This window comes from Vipera berus, assembly GCF_964194415.1.
Source record: "Vipera berus genome assembly, chromosome: Z".
Taxonomy (NCBI): domain Eukaryota; kingdom Metazoa; phylum Chordata; class Lepidosauria; order Squamata; family Viperidae; genus Vipera; species Vipera berus.
Window position 1 is genome coordinate 17,453,726 of NC_138205.1, and position 18,067 is coordinate 17,471,792.

The following is an 18,067-nucleotide window of genomic DNA, read 5'->3' on the forward strand; positions in this document are numbered from 1 at the left end:
TTTGCGTATTGGTTCGGCGAGCCGTCCTTCCCACCCGCTCGGCCGTGGCTTAAAAGGTGATTGGTGGATTTCTGTAGCGGGGCGGAAGGGGCTTGAAGTAACGGGAAGGGAAAGGAGTGCCTGGCTACGGTGAGCATCTTTTCTTGGGGGAAGAAAGAAAAAAAAGAAAGGCGCAAATCCGAAAGAGGCGCATAAAGGGGTGGGGGTGGGGGTGGGGGAAAGTACGTTTATAACTTCGCTTTACACAGGAGAATTCAAGAGCAAGACCAACAAGAAAACTTTACAAAACGCATATTCTAATAAAAAATAACTGAACTGGGAGCCAACTTGGCTTAGAGCAGGGGTAGGCAACCTTGGCTCTTTTATGACTCGTGGACTTCAACTCCCAGAATTCTGGGAGTTGAAGTCCACGAGTCATAAAAGAGCCAAGGTTGCCTACCCCGGGCTTAGTACATTGCTCCCTCCTGGTCCCATTCTTATGATCTCTCGCAGAGCAATTTGGCAACAGCTGGTTTACTATAAATGATTACAAAAAGATGATGAGTCCCGATTAACATTTAGACAGCCTGAGAGCTGTCGGCTGCGGTGAGAAGTGGAGGATTGTCTCAGAAGAGGCCTCAGTTTGAATGAAGCTTTAGTAGCCTTGCTCAAGTTACTTAGTTGGCCTTTAGTTGTTGCCTACGTAGGCCAGGGGTAGGCAACCTTGGCTCTTTTATGACTTGTGGACTTCAACTCCCAGAATTCCTAAGCCAGCATGGCTCAGCATGGAAACCTCTCCATTTCTCCTCAGCATGGCTGGCTCAGGAGTTCTGGGAGTTAAAGTCCACGAGTCATAAAAGAGCCAAGGTTGCCTACCCCTGGCTTAGAGGCTAAGGTAAGGGTAGGCAACCTTGGCTCTTTTATGACTCGTGGAATTCTGGGAGTTGAAGTTGCCTACCCCTGCGATGGCTAGAAACTAGGAAGACTATGACCCAAAGGCACTTTTTTCAAGAGGCAACTGGATTTTTTTCAGAAGCTGAAGAAGCTTTTGGGATGAGAAGCGAAACATCTTCAAAGAAAAACAAAGTCCGTTTGCCTCTTGAAAAGGCACGAAAGCAGGTTGGGTGACTTTAGGCCAGTCTCTCTCTCTCTCTCTCTCTCTCTCTCTCTCTCTCTCTCTCTCTCTCTCTCTCTCTCTCTCTCTCTCTCCAAATTATTAGAAGCAAATATCGGACAGGATTGCTTCTGTCAAACTGTGCATTTGTATAGCAAGAGTGAAAGGTCTAAAATAATAAACTTAACAACTATGGCAAGAAAGGTAAAATGGGGCAAAACTCACTACTGCTATCTTGCTTAGCAATAGAAATCTGAGTTTAGGATTGGAGCTGGGACTGGAGGAACTAAGGCTCTGAGGTTCCCTTATAGGAAACGGGGAGGTAACTTTTAACCCAAACTGATGCATTTTGTGTGGGTTAGATTTTTGAAGGGCGACAGGATGGTTAAAGCTCTTCCTGTGATAGAAAACAACAGGATGCTATGTATGTTTAGTAGGGTCTGTGTCAGGACCCACCCCAAACCACGTCTTAGGAAGACAAAATTCTTGGAGTCAAATCTATTCCAAAAAGAATCTTTACTATGACATGCTTGGTTGTAGGAACGAGACAGGACTTAATATTATTCCACGAAGTAAACCCTTATAAAGAGTTCCCAGTTTAACCCCCCTTAACCCCCATTTGGCCAGTCCCCCATCCTTTCTCTCGTATCATCCCTCTCGTGGGAAAAAGGAACTTAGGACCCTTTATGTTTATTGCTCTCTTCCGTGACACAAGCCAGATGCTAGCCCCTCCCTTTTGTTTCCCCAGTTCAAAAGGCTTCTTTCCTTTGAAATGCCTATTGCCGGTTCAATACACATCTATTCTCTTCTCTTCGGGAGATGGCAGAATCCATGGAATAATGTTTGAAACATTCCATTTATGAATATGATATAAATGGATTCTGACAGTCTGCTTAAGTCCCGGCTAAGATGGATTTGATGCAGGGATTAATTGAATGATTTTGTAAAATGACTATCAAGCAATATAGGCACAATGTTAACAAACAGGTAATCAGAAGCCAGGCCCCGACATTTGGTGGCTCCTACTTTCAGGTAAATATGCAAATTGGAACAATTTAGCTGCAGACACTTCTCCTTTTCTTCCTCCTCCTCCTCCTCCTCCTCTTCCTCCTCCTCCTCCTCCTCCATCTCTTAAGAGGTTAGCATGCAACCAAGCCATCTGGTGCAGCCCCCATCCATAAGACTGTTACCTGTGGTTTACTCTTAGCAGAACGTGTGGACTCCTTTTGAAATATCTATTGCCTATTTCTCAGAAAAGAACTTTTGACAAGGCAGCTCTGAGAACTGACTCCAGCCTATTCAGCTAAGCCTAACCCAGATTGAAGGGCTCCTTAATAAAAGTCTCAAGATCTGCAGTGGCCACTGGTAGCCTCATTAGTGAGCTTTTTAGTGCAGGGGTAGGCAACCTTGGCTCTTTTATGACTCCTGGACTTCAACTCCCAGAATTCCTGAGCCAGCCATGCTGAGGGGAAAGGGAGAGGTTTCCAAGCTGAGCCATGCTGGCTTAGGAATTCTGGGAGTTGAAGTCCACAAGTCATAAAAGAGTCAAGGTTGCCTACCCCTGTTCTAGTGGAAAGGAAAATGAGAGCCTTGTTTGTGTTAAAAACTGCCCTTTGGTTGTAAGCTTACTAGGAAATCCCCAGGAATAGCTGAGCCTTCCACCTTCCATATCAAAAATACCTGAATAGCTTGTTACTTCAATCCTTTTCTGATGTTGCAGGCTCAGCCATGATCCGGATCTACGTCTTAGAGGGAAAGGCATTTGTGTGGAGCTATGCAGATGCACGGCGAATCCGAGAGGAACATCGCATTGTCGGCGTGCTGGTGGGGGCATTGCCTCGGAAGCCACGGCAGAACGTGAGGCTTGGGCTGCCCTTGGAATTGCTTCCCGAAGAGGCTCGGCTGTTATTGGAAAAGGGGTTGGCAACCCTGGTTAGGAGCCCGACCTCTCAGTCCCTTGGCGATGGGAAGAACCAGGTAATGGTTTAACCCACCTTTGACTTTTGACTTAGAAATGAAGGATAAACTCCCCAGTTCCCAAACTTTGCAAAGTGCATCTACACCAGGGGTGCTCAAACTTGGCCACTTTAAGACTTGTGGACTTCTACTCCCAGAATTCCCCAGCCAGCATGGGCCAGGTTTGAGGACCCCTGATCTACATGTTTTTGAGACATTCCTCTATTAGTAGGCTTTGACTTACAACCACAATTGAGCCCAAAATATCCATTGCTAAGCAAGGTGGTGGTTAAGTGAGCTGCACCCGACGGTATGATCTTTTTTGCTAGAGTTGTTAAATGAATCACAGCAGTTATTAAGTGAATCACCACAGTCCTTAAGTAAATCTGGCAGTCTCACATTGACTTTGCTTGTTGGAAGGTGACTGGGAAGGTCACAAATGGTGATCACGTGACCCCAGGATGCTACAACTGTCATAAATGCATGCCAGTTGCCAAGCACCCAGATTTGATCACATGACCGTGGGACTCTGTGACAGTCACAAGTTCGAGGACCAGTTGTAAGTCAATTTTTTTCAGTGCTGCTCTAACTTCGAATGGTCCACTAAACAAACGGTTGTAACTCGAAGACTGTTTATAATTTCTTCCAGCAATGAAATTATGACATAGTATCAGCTTTTTTTCAACAGGAAGTTATCCCTTTTTTCTTCCCCTTCCTCCCCAGCTGTGCAATAAAGCAAAATAAGCTCAGGCATTAGTCTAACATCACAGCTGGCATATGTAAGAAGTTAGCACCAGTTTTATGTTTTATAGTTTCTCTTCCTGACCTATTTGTGCAGGAGAATTAAGTACTAATGGGTAAGTACCATTTCAAACTGCCAATAGGAGCTATCCAAAAGTTTGTGTTTGGAAGGGGGTGGGGGGGGTGGGAAGAAGCTAGTAAAAATTCCAAAGCAATTTCAATAGATCCTTTTGTTTTATGTTACTTTTCAGCTGGCAGTGAATGTTTCCATGTATGATCCAGAGCAGAGGTCCCCAAACTTTTGGGCACCAGGGACCGGTTCCGTGGAGGGAGGTTTTTCCGCAGACCGGAGGGTGCGTGGTTTTGTGTGCTGCCTACATCTCATGGATGGGGCTTTGCTTGTTTGTGCGGCCCAGTTGCTGGCATGCCGTGGCCCGGTACTGGTGCATGGACCAGGGGTTGGGGACCTCTGATCCAGAGGCCGTATGTGTGTATAAAGAGGTAACTCATTTTGCTGCAAATAAGACAAAGGTTTATCTTAGAGCTCGGACTTGGATTATTCTGGAGCTCAGAGAAAGGAATAATGTTTGTCAATCATGTCCCCTTCCAGTAACACTAGCCAGCATGGCCAACCTGACTGCAAGGTTGCTTATGTTGAGCACACTGAGCTTGCTGCTTTTGTGTCTTCAGGACACCTTATTCCCAGCAAAAGCGGTTGCCTATGAGAAAGAGCTAGAGGAGAACTACCAAGAGCAGCTGAGGCTCTCTGCCGAACAGAAGAAAACCATACTGGAGTCTCTTGCAGATCATATAACCCAGGGCCGAGCAAAGAAATGGCAACGAAAAGGAGGAGGAGGAGGTGAGCTAATGTGTTTATTTGGTTATTGTGTAACGTTTCATCTGGGGTTTGGGAACCCTGAAAGCCCATTAAACCATTGGACAGATTGGACAATTTTTTCATTGTTAAATGAAGTTGGTGCTTAAGCAGAGCAGGATGTCACTAATGAAGACGAATATAGGATAATGTTGCAGGATCCAATCTGGATCGGTCACTGAGACCTGAGGGTTTTGCCTTCTGAGCTTTCAGACTCGTGCTGGAGCCCATCCTTGGGGAACTTCTCTCTAGCGGAGTGTCTGTTCTCTCGCAAACTTTGCTAGAGAGAAGATCCCCGAGGATGGGCTCCAACAGGAGTCTGAAAGGTCAGAAGACAAAGCCTCTGGTCTCGGTGACCGATCCAGATTGGATCCTGCAGACTAGGGTGTCCCAAGAATTCTGCCTACATATTGTTAGAGCGAGCACAGTCTTATTGTGTGAGATAACCCAGGAGTAAACAATGGTCTACATTAAATGGTGGTTTATTTTACACTATCTACAATATCATACACCAGGAACAATATTCATGTGCTAATACAGCAGGATCCAACAAACCACAGTTACAGCAGGAAACGGAAGAGAGAGAACACATCAGCGGAGCCTTCCCTTTATACAAAGGCTCTTAAAGAGACACAGACCCTGCTGAGTCATTCCCATCATTCCATCTTAAATCTTACATTACACAAGCTGGCTAGCTGTTAAATCAATACCTTGACACACATTTCTTCTCCCAAACTATCCTCCTGACAGCTCTTACCATTATGAGCTGCTTGATATAATATTCACACCCAGGAGTATCTTTTGACCCATCACAGCAGTAGATCCAAGATTAGATTTAGTTATTGATATTTACTACTACTAATACCATAGAACCTCCTGCTCTACAGTTCTGCCCATGCTTTCTCCTATTTGATGTCATCCTTGCTAGCCTTGTATTTACAGTGATGGAGAGCTGGGCATACGAAGTGGAATTTTATTTATGACAAAAGTGACAAAATTCTTAATTTTTCAATATTTGATTGAAAAAAAATTACACGGTCCACTCGTTACAACCATAATGGAGACTGCTCGTCACAGTCATAGCGTGGTTGTTTGTGATGGTCATTAAGCGAACACCAGTGGTAACGGGGGAGGGGAATGACCTGAACCGGTGGCAGCACCGCACAAGCCTGAGCGAGAGTTGGCTGGAGCTGCAGGGCTGTCAGGGCTCAGCGGAAGCGCCAGGATCAGTGCCGCTTACCTGCTGATCGGCGCTTCATTGGGGCTGTCAGGGCTCAGTGGAAGCACCAGGATCAACACCAGGTTCCAGCTGGAGCTCGGCGCTGATCCTGGTGCTTCTGCTGCGCCCAGAAGCGCTGATCAGCTGGAATATTGCAGCATCTCCAGAGTCTTGTGATTTACATTCAGACGCTTGGCAACTGATTCATATTTATGACGGTCACAGTGTCCCAGGGTCATGTGAAGTGACCAAAACCTGCTGCAACCACCCAGCAGACGGGAGGAATAAAAACCAAACACCCCACCCCCCACCCCCGCTGCCAATCCTCAACAGAAATGCTCACAACAATGAAAACCTCGGACAGGAGGAAGAGCGCCGCCGGGCGGGCAGGCAGGTGTCTTGCTCGGCTGTGGCTTGGGGGGGGCACTTTTTCAGTGCCATTGTAACTTTGAACAGTCACCAAGCGAACTGTTGTAAGTCGAGGACTACCTGTACTTCATCACTTTTTTCCTTTTTTTTTGTTCATCAAGTTTTTGACGCCTTGCTAGGCAACTGGTGGTATTTGGATGTTGCCATATCCTAAAAGTGGTACAATGGGTGAAAAGGTTGAAAAGCCCTGGCCTATTGTGTCTGTGAGGGAATCTGTTTTTATTGAAAAGTTTTAACATACAATTTTTCCCTTAAAAAATCCCCCCTCCCCCCCTTCTCCCTCCCCCCTCCCCCCTCCCCCCCCCCGACTTCCCAGAGCTAAATACAAGGTATATATAAAAAAAAACAATCATAAACAACCATATACTAACAACCATAAACTCTAAAATCTATCACTCTCTAGCTTATACAGGATAAAACAAACCTTAGTAATATTAAATATATATAAATATATATAAAAAAAAACTAATATAGAAAAAAAAACAAAGAAAGAAGACTTATTCAAATATAAAACTTCTTAACCCTATACTTATTCTGAATAAACTCAAGCCATTTTCTCCCTTCCATAATATAGCGTTCCTGCGAGTAATCTTTCAAATAGGCCGAAATCTTCACCATTTCGACCAGGTCGGAAACCTTTAAAATCCACTCTTCTATGGTCGGCAGTTCCTCTTTCCAGTACTATCCTATCAAAAGTCTTGCTGCCGTAATTAAATTCAACATCAACTTAGTATATTCCATCAGACTTTTATCCAAAAAGCCTTAACCTTTTTACAAGTCTACCATATATGAAAATATGAAAATATATTACGTCTTTATCACCACACCTCCAACATTTAGGCTAATAATTCAGATACATGCTTAGCTTTTTAAAATCTAAATACCATCTATAAAACATTTTGTAAAAATTCTCTCTTAGATTTCAAACTTGTATAAATTTTACATTCCTCACCCAAATCTTTTCCCACCTCCCACTACTTGGCTGTAAGTACGTTGTGAAAGTTCCATAGACTTCTGCTGATCTTGTTCTTTTATCTTTTTTGATCGTTTTAAAGCAGCACGCGTCACCCTCTGTTCTCTGGGATCATCCAAAAGTGTTATAACTTGATCTCCTCCAGCACCATTCTCCTCTGTCTGTCCATCTTCAGCCTCTTGATATTCTCCTTCTCCAGATCCCTTTGCAGCTTCCAGAAGTGTTAATGGGGTTGCTTTTAAAACATTATTGTAAAAATCACGCGCTTGCATCACAGTAACCAGACGGTACCTTTTACCTTCATGCATCACCATCAACCCAGCTGGAATCTCCCATCTGAACCTTATATCTCGTTGCTTGAGCTCTTGCACAAGAAATGTAAAATCCTTCCTTCTCCTTAAAATCTTTGGAGGAATTTCTTTTAGAACCAGAACTTCTTGATCAGCAATCACGACTTTAGTATCATAGGCAGCTTGTATAACTTCATCTCTAATTTCCCTTTTTGCAAAATAAACCACCACATCTCTAGGCAACTTTCTCTGTCTAGCAATCCATGAGTTCACACGATACACTTTATCCATGCCTCCTTTTATTTCAGATGCTGGCTGATTCAATACCACTTCGAGAGCCTCAGAAACCAGCTGCTTTAGATCTTCCTTAATATTCTCCTTTAAACCTCTGATTCTAATGGCAAACTGCATCTGGAAATATTGAGCAAGACTCAATTCTCTATCCATTTTGTCTCTTAAATCTTCATTCTCCAATACTTTTGCTTCTAATATGGCATTCTTTTGAGTCGAATCTTTGACTTTTTCATCCAAATCTTCCACACATTCAGCCACTTTATACACTGAAGACAAAATGTCTACCTTCATCACCCTGTACTTCTGTTCCATCCTCTCCTCCATTCTCTCCTCCAACTTCTTCAATTTCTCCTCCATCTGTGCAAATTTATCACCCATTGATTCCAAAATTGATTCCAAGATTACCTGGGTATGTTTTTCAAGAGCATCTTGTAAGTCCTTCGATGTCACTACATCAGGAGGATGCAATGCCTGCAATGATGATTGTTGCACCGGGGAAGTTCCAGCACTCCAAAGAGTTTTAGGGGGAGGTTTAGCCGCCATCTTTTACTTTCAATTGTGACGCACTTTCACTTAGAGTTTAAAAAGTCCATCAAGCTCGAGAGTAGAATAAAATAATCCTCTTCACCTTTTCCTCTTGTACCGCTCTGCCTGCTCTTTTTATTCCATAGTCCTTCCTTCAGGCAGGGGTGGTCGCAGACGCCTGGCTCTGCTCCATAAAGTCAGGAGCAGAGGCGCTGGCCAGCTGGGAGCGACCCAGGCTACGGGGGAGTTCGATCCTTCGGCCGCCCAAGCTGCAAGCTCAGGCGGCCCCGGAGAACTCAACCCCTACCTGGGGCCTCACCCCCTCCTCTTCTCCCGAGGAGGGGGCTTCAAATTCGCCCGAACAGCTGATCGGCGCTGTTTCGGGCGAAAATCACTCAGCTGAGCCGCGGGCAGCCCGGGAAGGCTGTCTCCGTCGCCGCGCAGCCACCGGAAGTCTGTGAGGGAATCTGTTCATTTACTACAGACATTCAACTGAAAAATTAGATCACCTCTTCCTTCCTTCCTTAGATCCCCTTGTACAGCCTGCAGAGTCTGGTTCCTGCTTTGTGCTTCCCCGAGAATCAATGATGATCCAGCTCCCCACTGAGCGGACTCAGGCAACTCAAGAAGAAAAAGTAGACTGGCACGTAGCATCTCAGCTCTGGCCTTATGCTGGCCAAGAGCTTCATGAGATGCGCTACCGCATTTTCCAGGACCTCTGGGAACGAGGTTATTATCTCACAGCTGGGAGCAAATTTGGAGGCGACTTCCTCGTTTATCCAGGTGAAGGCAGATTTCTCTGAGATTTTACAAGACTGTTTGCATTTGTGGGAACAGTATTGAAGAGTATTCACTCTTCAAGTGAAGAATGATGGCTTAAACTTTTTATCTGTGAGGAAAGGAAGTCAGATATAACAGGTGTCCCTTCATTGTTGTCTCTGGCCCAAGTGTGAAGCCACAATACCCTTGGCTCGCCAACCTTTTAAGCTATAAATAAATCATGGTTCGTAGTACACAGGGATTATAAACCAGAACATGCTACGCCAGAACTTCGTTATGGCTTATTACAATGTTACTGTCATTCTGTATATGAGTTGTACAGATAGGAAAAGTAAAAAAAGATATTGGAGTGGGAATGGTGGGCTTCACAAACATGGAATGAAATAGGCCTCCTCAAAGACTGTTACAATCCCATCTTCCTGAATTTGGTATTCTCCAGATGTCCAAGACTTTATAATCTAGCAGACAAGACTGTCAAATAAAGGCACTCATAATAGGTGATTCCTCAAAGCTCATGTATTAAGGAATATCTGCCTCCTTTTTTCATTAACTAACTCTGGATATTAAAAGTTGCATATTTAACTACCCATATCCCAGGACATTTTCAAAGTGTGTTTGCACATCCAGATTATGAAGAGTTCCTCAGCAAACTGCTTCAGCAATTTTCTGGCAGGGCAAATAGCAATTAAGGAAATGGTTTGTTTTTCTATTGATGAGACGTATATAACGCAGGTTTTATCCCATATTAATGAGCCTATGTTGAGGAGACCATGTTGAGGCCAGCCTTCTTGTTTTGCTAACTCTTCCCACTCTTTTGATAGGTGATCCCATGAGGTTCCATGCCCACTACATTGCGCTCTGTTTTTCCAAAGATGTACCCATCTCTCTGTGTGACATCATTAGTGCTGGACGCCTTGGCACCAACGTCAAGAAGACTATCTTGCTCTGTTCAGTGGACCAGGAGGGGATGATAGCATATACATCCCTACAGTGGAGTGGGATGCAGTGAGAGAAAAAAGGCTTGGATCGTAAGCTTGCCATTTCCAACAGTGGTGAGGTCTGGAATTGTTAAAGATATACTTTGACAAATGTTGTCACCTATTCTTTGTCTTCCAGAGCTAAGTGCCCTCCTAATATTGCTGCAATCTCTTGACCCACGTCACTTGGCGCTGAAGTCCACAAAAGCTGTATATCTGTACATCAGTATTCAGGGGCAGTTGGTCCAAGTTGATGGCTGTAGTTTTATCTGACCCCATCTTTCATGACTCCTGCTGGTTGGGAATGAGGAGAACTACTGCTCAACACATTCCCCAGGGCAGTAGCTAGAAAGGCTGATCTTAGGTTAGATAGCACTGCTGCAGCAACATAAAAGACATTTGTATCTTTGTATTTCAGATAGAGAAAGAGGAGAAAAGGATTGTGCTACAAGAAGCACAAGCTTGGAATCTAATGACTAAGTGCAGGATGGAAAATAACACAAAAGCCAGCATTTACCCGCTATACCAGGGGTAGGCAACCTTGGCTCTTTTATGACTTGTGGACTTCAACTCCCAGAATTCCTGAACCAGCCATGGTGAGGGGAAAGGGAGAGGTTTCCAAGCTGAGCCATGCTGGCTCAGAATTCTGGGAGTTGAAGTCCACGAGTCATAAAAAGAGCCAAGGTTGCCTGGCCCCTGCTCTATACCAATGTTTCTCAAATGGGAATTCTGGGAGTTGAAGTCTTACAAGTTGCCCAGGTTGAGAAATGTTGCTCTACTATGCAAGTAGTCCCTGATTGGCAACCATTCATCTAATGATTGTTTGAACTTAACAGTGACACTGAAAAAAGTGACTTGGGACTAGTCCTCGCACTTAACGAACCATCACAGCATCTCCATGGTCACATAACCAAAATGTGGGCGCTTGGCAACCGGCATCTATTTACAACAGTTGCAGCGTTCCAGGGTCATGTGATCATCATTTGTGACCTTCCCAGCTGGTTTCTGACAAAGTCAATGGAGGAAGCTGGAGTCCCTTAAGGACTGCAGTGATTCACTCAAACCATGGGGGGGGGGAGGTTGTAAAATCAGGTATGATTTACTTAACCAACAGCCTTAGCAATCGAAATTCTGCTCCCAAATGTTGTTGTAAGTCAAAGAATTAAATGTACCAAATAAAAGTATTTTAACAGGAAGCCTTTTTCCCTTTTCTGAAGATGTATTTCTCTTTCAAACCAGGTACACAACCTTAGCATTTCTGAACATCTGACAAAGCATGGGGGTTTTAATGCACCCATCCCGGCTCTTTCTCAAAACCCAGTCTCAGGAAGCTTGATCAAAGTTTTACTTCCAACATAATTTATATTTAAACACATTCTGTTTTGCAACCAGTTTAAAATAGCTTCCTCCCCAGCGTACATTATGGATATAATAGATATACAGAAGCTGACATATTCACTGGGGCAATTCTACAGAGACATAAAAAAGCCTGTTTTGAATTTTCTCTTTTCTATAGCAGAATCATGGCTTTTTTAAGGCATGTATTGCACGTGTAAAAGGGTGGCACCCATCTTGACTCCTTTGACCACCCCTGCAAGTGCCACCTGAATTTAGGAGACGGCCATTTTGAAAGCCTCCCTCAGACACTGATGGTTCGAAAGATATTGAATCCAGACAGGGCGGTGGTGATGAGGGTGCCAGGGCATTGTGGGTGCCAGTGCAGCTCCTTGATATCATTTTCTCCCTGGTGAACAAAGAGCAGCTGGGGTGGGATGGCAGCCAAAGCTGGGTCCTCAGCTTCTCCTTCTTCATCACGTTCCACTGCTAAATCCCACTGGGTCACTTGGTCATCGGCCCCAGAGGCAGCAAAAACGCCACTATCGGTGGGGTGCCATTCCACTGATGTGATGGGCGCAGTGTGTTGCTTGAAGGTGGCAACCGCTGAACTTTTCTGAGGGAAGAAAAAAAAATCAAGATCATAAGAATGGGAGCAGGAGGGAGCAATGTACTAAGCCCGGGGTAGGCAACCTTGGCTCTTTTATGACTCGTGGACTTCAATTCTGGGAGTTGAAGTCCACGAGTCATAAAAGAGCCAAGGTTGCCTACCCCTGTACTAAGCCATGTTATCTGAAGTAGAGTTCATTAAATGTCTGGGGATTCTCAGTCATCCAAGCCACGGTTGTCCCAGAGATGCTTTTTCATGAGGCAACTGGACTTCCTTGGTTTGTTTTTTTTTGAAGACATTTCGCTTCTCATCCAAGAAGCTTCTTCACCTCTGACTGGATGGTAGGGAATGGAAGAATTTATATTCCTTGCTGACAGCTGGTCATTTGCATTCTTTTAGAGTCACTGAGGCCACTTGGAGGTTTATCTGGGTCCTTAAAGTCACCTGAGTGGTGCAAATGGGTGTGTAGCCTTTTTGGAATTGCTGAAGAGACTGTTGTAGACTGAAGATAGATGATGTCATATACCCCTCCCCCTCTGATGACAGAAGTCTGTTCAGTTTTGACATAGATGGCCTCTTTGACCCCTCTTTCAGACCAGCTGTCTGCAAGGAGTATAAATCCTTCCATTTCCCCACCATCCCTGAAGAAACTTCTTGGATGAGAAGCGAATGGTCTTCAAAGAAAAACAATGTCCAGTGAAAAAACATCTTTGTGATAGAGATCATTAAATAACCCAATTACTATGGGATTGCGCAATACACTTAAGCCAAAAGTTATTTGTTGAATTTATTTGCTGCTTATCTTGCCGTGGGGCTACTCTAAGTGGCTTACAACGGATCAAAAAGGAAAAAAATGAAAATGTAAACAAAACAGAAGAAAACTAATAGAATAATAATAAAAGGAAAAAGGAAACAATACATCATTATGATAGCAAAAGCCAGATGGGGTGGAAAGCAGAGAGCAAAGAAATGGGGCTTGTTGGCTTGAAGGCCACACCAGGTTTTGTTGGGTATGTTGAGAGCCAAGCTCCCAAAAAGGGTGGGATGAAGCCCACTTGGGAAGTTTTAAGGCACAAAATAAGGTACACTGGCAAGTCGTAAACCCCCAAATTCAGAAGAGGTCAGATTTTGGACTTGGTGTATGTGTAGAAGGTGGGGTTGGGTCACAAAATGAATGTGTGGCTCTTGATTCATGTCCTAAACCAGTGTTTTTTAACTTTGGTGGTTTTAAGACGTGTGGACTTCAACTCCCAGAATTCTCCAGCCAGCAATGCTGGCTAGAGAATTCTGGGAGTTAATAATAATAATAATTTTATTTATATACCGCCCTTCTCCCGAAGGACTAAGGGCGGTGAACAGGGCAAATATAAAAAATACAAAAATTAAAAGAAAATTAAACATATGCCCGACTAAAAACAGTAAATACAAATATTAAAAATGACCATAAAACCCAACCCATCCCCCATCAGGCCAGGCCGGCTTGTTCAAATAAGAATGTCTTCAGATCGCGACGGAAGGAGCGAAGGTCGGGCGCCATCCGGAGCTCAACCGGCAGCCGATTCCATAGCTCCGGGGCACCCACAGAGAAGGACCTCCCCCTGGGGGCCACCAATCGACATTCTCTGATCGGTGGCACCCTGAGGAGGCCCTCTCTGTGGGAACGCACAGGGCGGAGGGAAGTTGATGCCGGCAGCAGGTGCTCCCTAAGGTACTCCGGACCCATGCCATGTAGGGCCTTAAACGACTTTAAACCACCAAGGTTGAGAAACTGCGTCATTTCTATAGTAGTTGTGTTCCCATAAGACCCAAACCACCCAGACGGCACAAGGTAAGTTGTGATTGTCCCATATTTCATCTGACAGCAGGAATCCATCGGCTCACCTGGAACTGCCTCAGATCCCAAATCTTTAGGATTCCATCATCGCCACCACTGACAATGAAAGGCTCATTTCGGTTCCAACTGATCACATTGACATCTGCAGCATGCGCCTTGCTGGTGCTCAGCATGCAGGCTTTTCCTGGTGTGGCCCTTATGTCCCAGATGCGGATGGAGGCATCAGCTGAACATGAAGCAAAAACCTAACCCAGGGATAGTAAAAAGCATTTCCTTTTCAAAAAGGAGAGTTAAGCCCTCTTACACCACAACGGACTTTCTCTGCTGCATATTCATAAAAGCAGATGAGGTCTATTTTACTTTTGCATGTGAATGTCTTTAATAAATAAACTGATCTCCATACAGACACAATGGGCTATTTTTAAAATCAAAACTATAGCTGAATTGAAGTTCCCTAGAATCTCCACAATTTCAAAGGGTTAGTGTATTGTTTTTTTTTTACAAATATAAGATACACTAATTTTTGGTCTGTATCTACTGCATCTTCTTGCCATGTGCTATTCAGAAAGGAGAAGAGGGAAATAAAAATACAATTCATTGCAGCCCAATTGGGCATTCTTTCTCAGAAATGTGTCCTACTGTGTTCAGTATTCCCAAATTAAAAAAAAACTATAGGTCCAAAAGCTTGGACGTTAGCTAGGGAATTCTGGGACTTGGGGTCCGCAGACCTGAATTTCCAGAGTGGAGAAACGTCGACTTAACCAATCAGCTAAAGGTGTTTTTTTTAAAAAAAAAATTAAGGTAACTCTTAAAAGTCTTTCTCTCTATATAAGATTACTTGCAAACCTGCACACATCATCAATAACTTACTGTAGCTTCATTTGGGGACCACTGTATGTCTTCCACTGATGCTGTGTGGGCTGTGAACGGCCGCTGATCTACAAACCACGAACCATCCTCCTTGGGTGTCCACAGATGGATATTTTTGTTGCAATCCCCTGTCAAAAGAGTGCCTACAACAAGCAAGATCCAAAATATCATGAACTAGACTTCATCCATTCTCATCTCCTACATCCATCTTTCCCTTCCCTTCCCTTCTCCCATCACCTGGCTTCTTGGGTGACCAGTCCATGGCAAAGCCCTCTGACATATGTCCAGTAAATGAAAAGATGGGTTTGATCTTGGCCTGCTCTTCTCGCAAGAAGACAGCCATCGCTTGGGGGTCAGAAACAGCCACTAAGAGACGCTGAAGATCATATATATCCACCTGCCCTTTCTCGGACCAAGCCGCAGCTATCTGAGTCTCGCCCAGCTCTGTCACCTATGGTGGGGGGGGGGGAAAGAGAAATAACAGGGTAGCATTAAGGGGAAATATCAAAGGGAGCAAAAAAAAATGAGAAAGAGCAGCTGGAAATCTTCCATACTCGCACTCTGTTAATCCCTCCGTAGTGGGGAACCATGGCCAGTTCTAACTGGGGTTTCTTATCTTCATCGTCATCTTCATTCTCACTGCTACTGTCTGACCCAGAAGAATTTTTGCAAGCTGATTTGGTCCCGTGGAGATTGTGCATTTTCATCACTAACAACCTGTGGGTTTATTAGGATTAATTATTTGTCGGGGGGGGGAGGGGGAAGGGAAGAAAAAAAATGTTATTAAATGCATTTATAAGATTAGATCACATTTCTTTCCCAAACTTTAACTTCCCAATTGTGCTGGATTTCAGACTCCATCCTATAGTGGTGGGCCATGCCAGTTTGAGCAAGATGGGAGTTGAAATCAAATTCTTCTAGTAGGTATCAAGCTATGGAAGATTCTCTTCTTTACTCATTCAGCTTAGCCTACCATACAGGTGGTCCTCAACTTGGGACCATTATTGGGACCTGGATTTCTGTGGCTAAGCAAGGCAATTGGTAAATATCCAAATTTTACCATCTTTTGCCATGGTTGTTAAGCAAATTGCTGCAGTTGTTAAGTGAATCATACAGTTGTTTAGTGAATTCAACTTCCCCACTGACTTTGCTTGCTTGAAGTCAGCTGGGAGGGTAATCACATGACCAAAGGACACTGCAGCCGCCATAAATACCAGCTGCCAGTTGCCAAGTGCCCAAATTTTTATCAAGTGGCTCTGGATAAGCTGTTAACAGTCGTAACTGTGAGAATTGGTCGTAAGTTACTTTTTCAGTTCCATTGTCACTTTGAGCAGTTGCTAAACTAATGGTTGTAAATAGAGGATTACTTGTACTGACCCATCCCAAGCACTCACCTGTTTGCCTGGGCAGTTTCAGCCTGTGTTCCCGCACAAAGGAAAAGGCCCAGCGGGTAGCTAGTTCGGTTGTCTCCAAGGGCATCGTGCAAAATGTCAAAGCTCAAGCAAGGAGCCCCTGAATTAATAGCAACAGAAGGACCTCATTTATCTGAGCCATTTATCTAGTTTTTCATGTTTCATTTTTGCTGTCCTGTTCACAGCTTAACCTCATCTTCCTTCCTGATATGCAAACATTTGGTTGCATTTTATCAAAAACACAGTGAGAATACAGTCTTACAAAATAGCTCTGATACTCTTTGCAATGCAGATTCTACATATTCCAAAGCATTTCGAAGGCACTTTACCCGGCCCTCTGCCCAATACTTCAGGATTAAAAAGAACTTCTATTACAGGTAGTCCTTGACTTACAACCACATTTGAACCCAAAATTTCTGTTGGTAAATGAAATATTTAAGTGAATTTTGCCCCACTTTACGACCTTTCTTGCTATGCTTGTTAAGTGAATCACTGCAGTTGATCAGTCAGTTACATGGTTAAGTGAATCTTGACTTCCCATTGTGCTTGTCAGAAGGTTGCAAACAGTGATCACATGATCTTGGGAAATAACAATCATAAATATGAACCAATTGCCAAGCATCTGAATTTTGATCACATGATCATGGGGATGCTGCAAAGGGTGTAACTGTGAAAAATGGTCGTAAGTCACATTTTTCAGTGCCTTTGTAACCTAGAACAGTCACTAAATGAAGTGTCGTAAGTACTGCTTTTTCTGTACTGCCTTTTCCTATTTGATCCTTCCTTGATATTAAAACAGGGGTCCTCAACCTTGGCAACTTTAAGACTTGTGGACTTCAACTCCCAGAATTCCCCAGCCAGCAAAGCTGGCTGAGGAATTCTAGAAGTTGAAGTCCACAAGTCTTAAAGTTGCCAAGGTTGGGGACCTCTGTTCTAAAGTTCAATTCTTGTGGGATAATCCAAACCTCATTCTTGGAATTATGGGAACTGAAGTCCAACAGACGTACAAGCCATAGCAACGGAGAAACTATCATCAGTTTTGGACCCCCGCACCTAAGTGATATTGTAAAGTTCACAGTTTTCTCAGTAGGATCATAGATATATTTATCACCAATCCTTTTGTGGCAGGAATAAATTAAATTCCTCCATTTAGATTGCTAGCAAATTCCCAACCCTAGAACTCAGTTTGCACTACTAGCGAGTCACACGCCCTGCTTTCCCCTCTTGCCCGCGATCACGTCCGTCTCCAATCTAACGTGAGAATTGCCTGATTCTTCCTACCCGTGCCTGCCCGATGGTAGAGTCGATATGCGCCTTCGTCCATAACCAGCTCTTCTCCAGGGGCTAGTGGGGGACCTTTTCCCGGCACATAAGCTCCTGCTTGAGACTTTTCTTGCTTTTTCTCCTCTTTTTCCTCCATCTCCACATCCTCCACTTCATCGCTGCTGCAGCTGCTGCCACTGCTAGAAGCAGGGTTCTCCTCTTCCCACGTGCAAGATTCCTCCATCTTGAAAAAGGGCACAAGCTCCGCCCATCACGTCGCACTTTGACTTCAGCTTCGTAGAGATACGACACCCGTAAGACATTTAGCAAAGACAAATGGAATACGGACCACGGAGATGCAAAGGTTTAAAGACTGCAGTACTTTAAAGAAATTACTGGCTTCCTAATACTGGCATATTTCAAAGATAGAGATGCAGAGGTTTGATGAGCTCTTTAGCTCACGGAAAACAGGAGTGACGCAGAGAGTGCAAAGAAAGGAGGTTGAGGTGCATCTGTTATTTTTAAGTCCTCCAGTTCTGGAAAGTCCCTTGAAGTGACAGTGTTGTTGCCAGTGAAATACGCGTGTGTATGT

At 44.1% G+C, this 18,067-nt stretch overlaps 2 protein-coding genes across 2 annotated transcripts; one reads left to right on the forward strand and one right to left on the reverse strand.

The window, feature by feature from the left end:
• Positions 1-87: 87 nt before the first annotated feature.
• Positions 88-10,790, forward strand: LOC308677991 (tRNA-splicing endonuclease subunit Sen34-like). The gene is made up of 5 exons (XM_081344761.1): positions 88-129; positions 2,814-3,070; positions 4,481-4,649; positions 8,923-9,177; positions 9,996-10,790. The coding sequence occupies exons 2-5, from the start codon at positions 2,822-2,824 to the stop codon at positions 10,181-10,183; spliced, it is 861 nt and encodes a 286-aa protein (XP_081200887.1). The 5' UTR covers positions 88-129; positions 2,814-2,821; the 3' UTR covers positions 10,184-10,790.
• Positions 10,791-10,879: 89 nt separating this feature from the next.
• Positions 10,880-17,719, reverse strand: LOC308677147 (glutamate-rich WD repeat-containing protein 1-like; the record flags this gene model as incomplete). Its single annotated transcript, XM_081343312.1, has 7 exons — positions 10,880-12,102; positions 13,978-14,175; positions 14,801-14,943; positions 15,038-15,251; positions 15,355-15,517; positions 16,195-16,312; positions 17,494-17,719. 7 exons carry the CDS (start codon positions 17,717-17,719, stop codon positions 11,791-11,793), a joined length of 1,374 nt encoding a protein of 457 aa, XP_081199438.1. The 3' UTR covers positions 10,880-11,790.
• Positions 17,720-18,067: the final 348 nt, after the last annotated feature.

Bases quoted from the DNA above. Each gene is read 5' to 3' on its own strand.
- LOC308677991 (XM_081344761.1), top strand. From the start codon at position 2,822: ATGATCCGGATCTACGTCTTAGAGGGAAAGGCATTTGTGTGGAGCTAT. The intron at 3,071-4,480 runs GTAATGGTTTAA...TTGTGTCTTCAG, and splicing joins TTGGCGATGGGAAGAACCAG to GACACCTTATTCCCAGCAAA. The intron at 9,178-9,995 runs GTGAAGGCAGAT...CTCTTTTGATAG, and splicing joins CGACTTCCTCGTTTATCCAG to GTGATCCCATGAGGTTCCAT.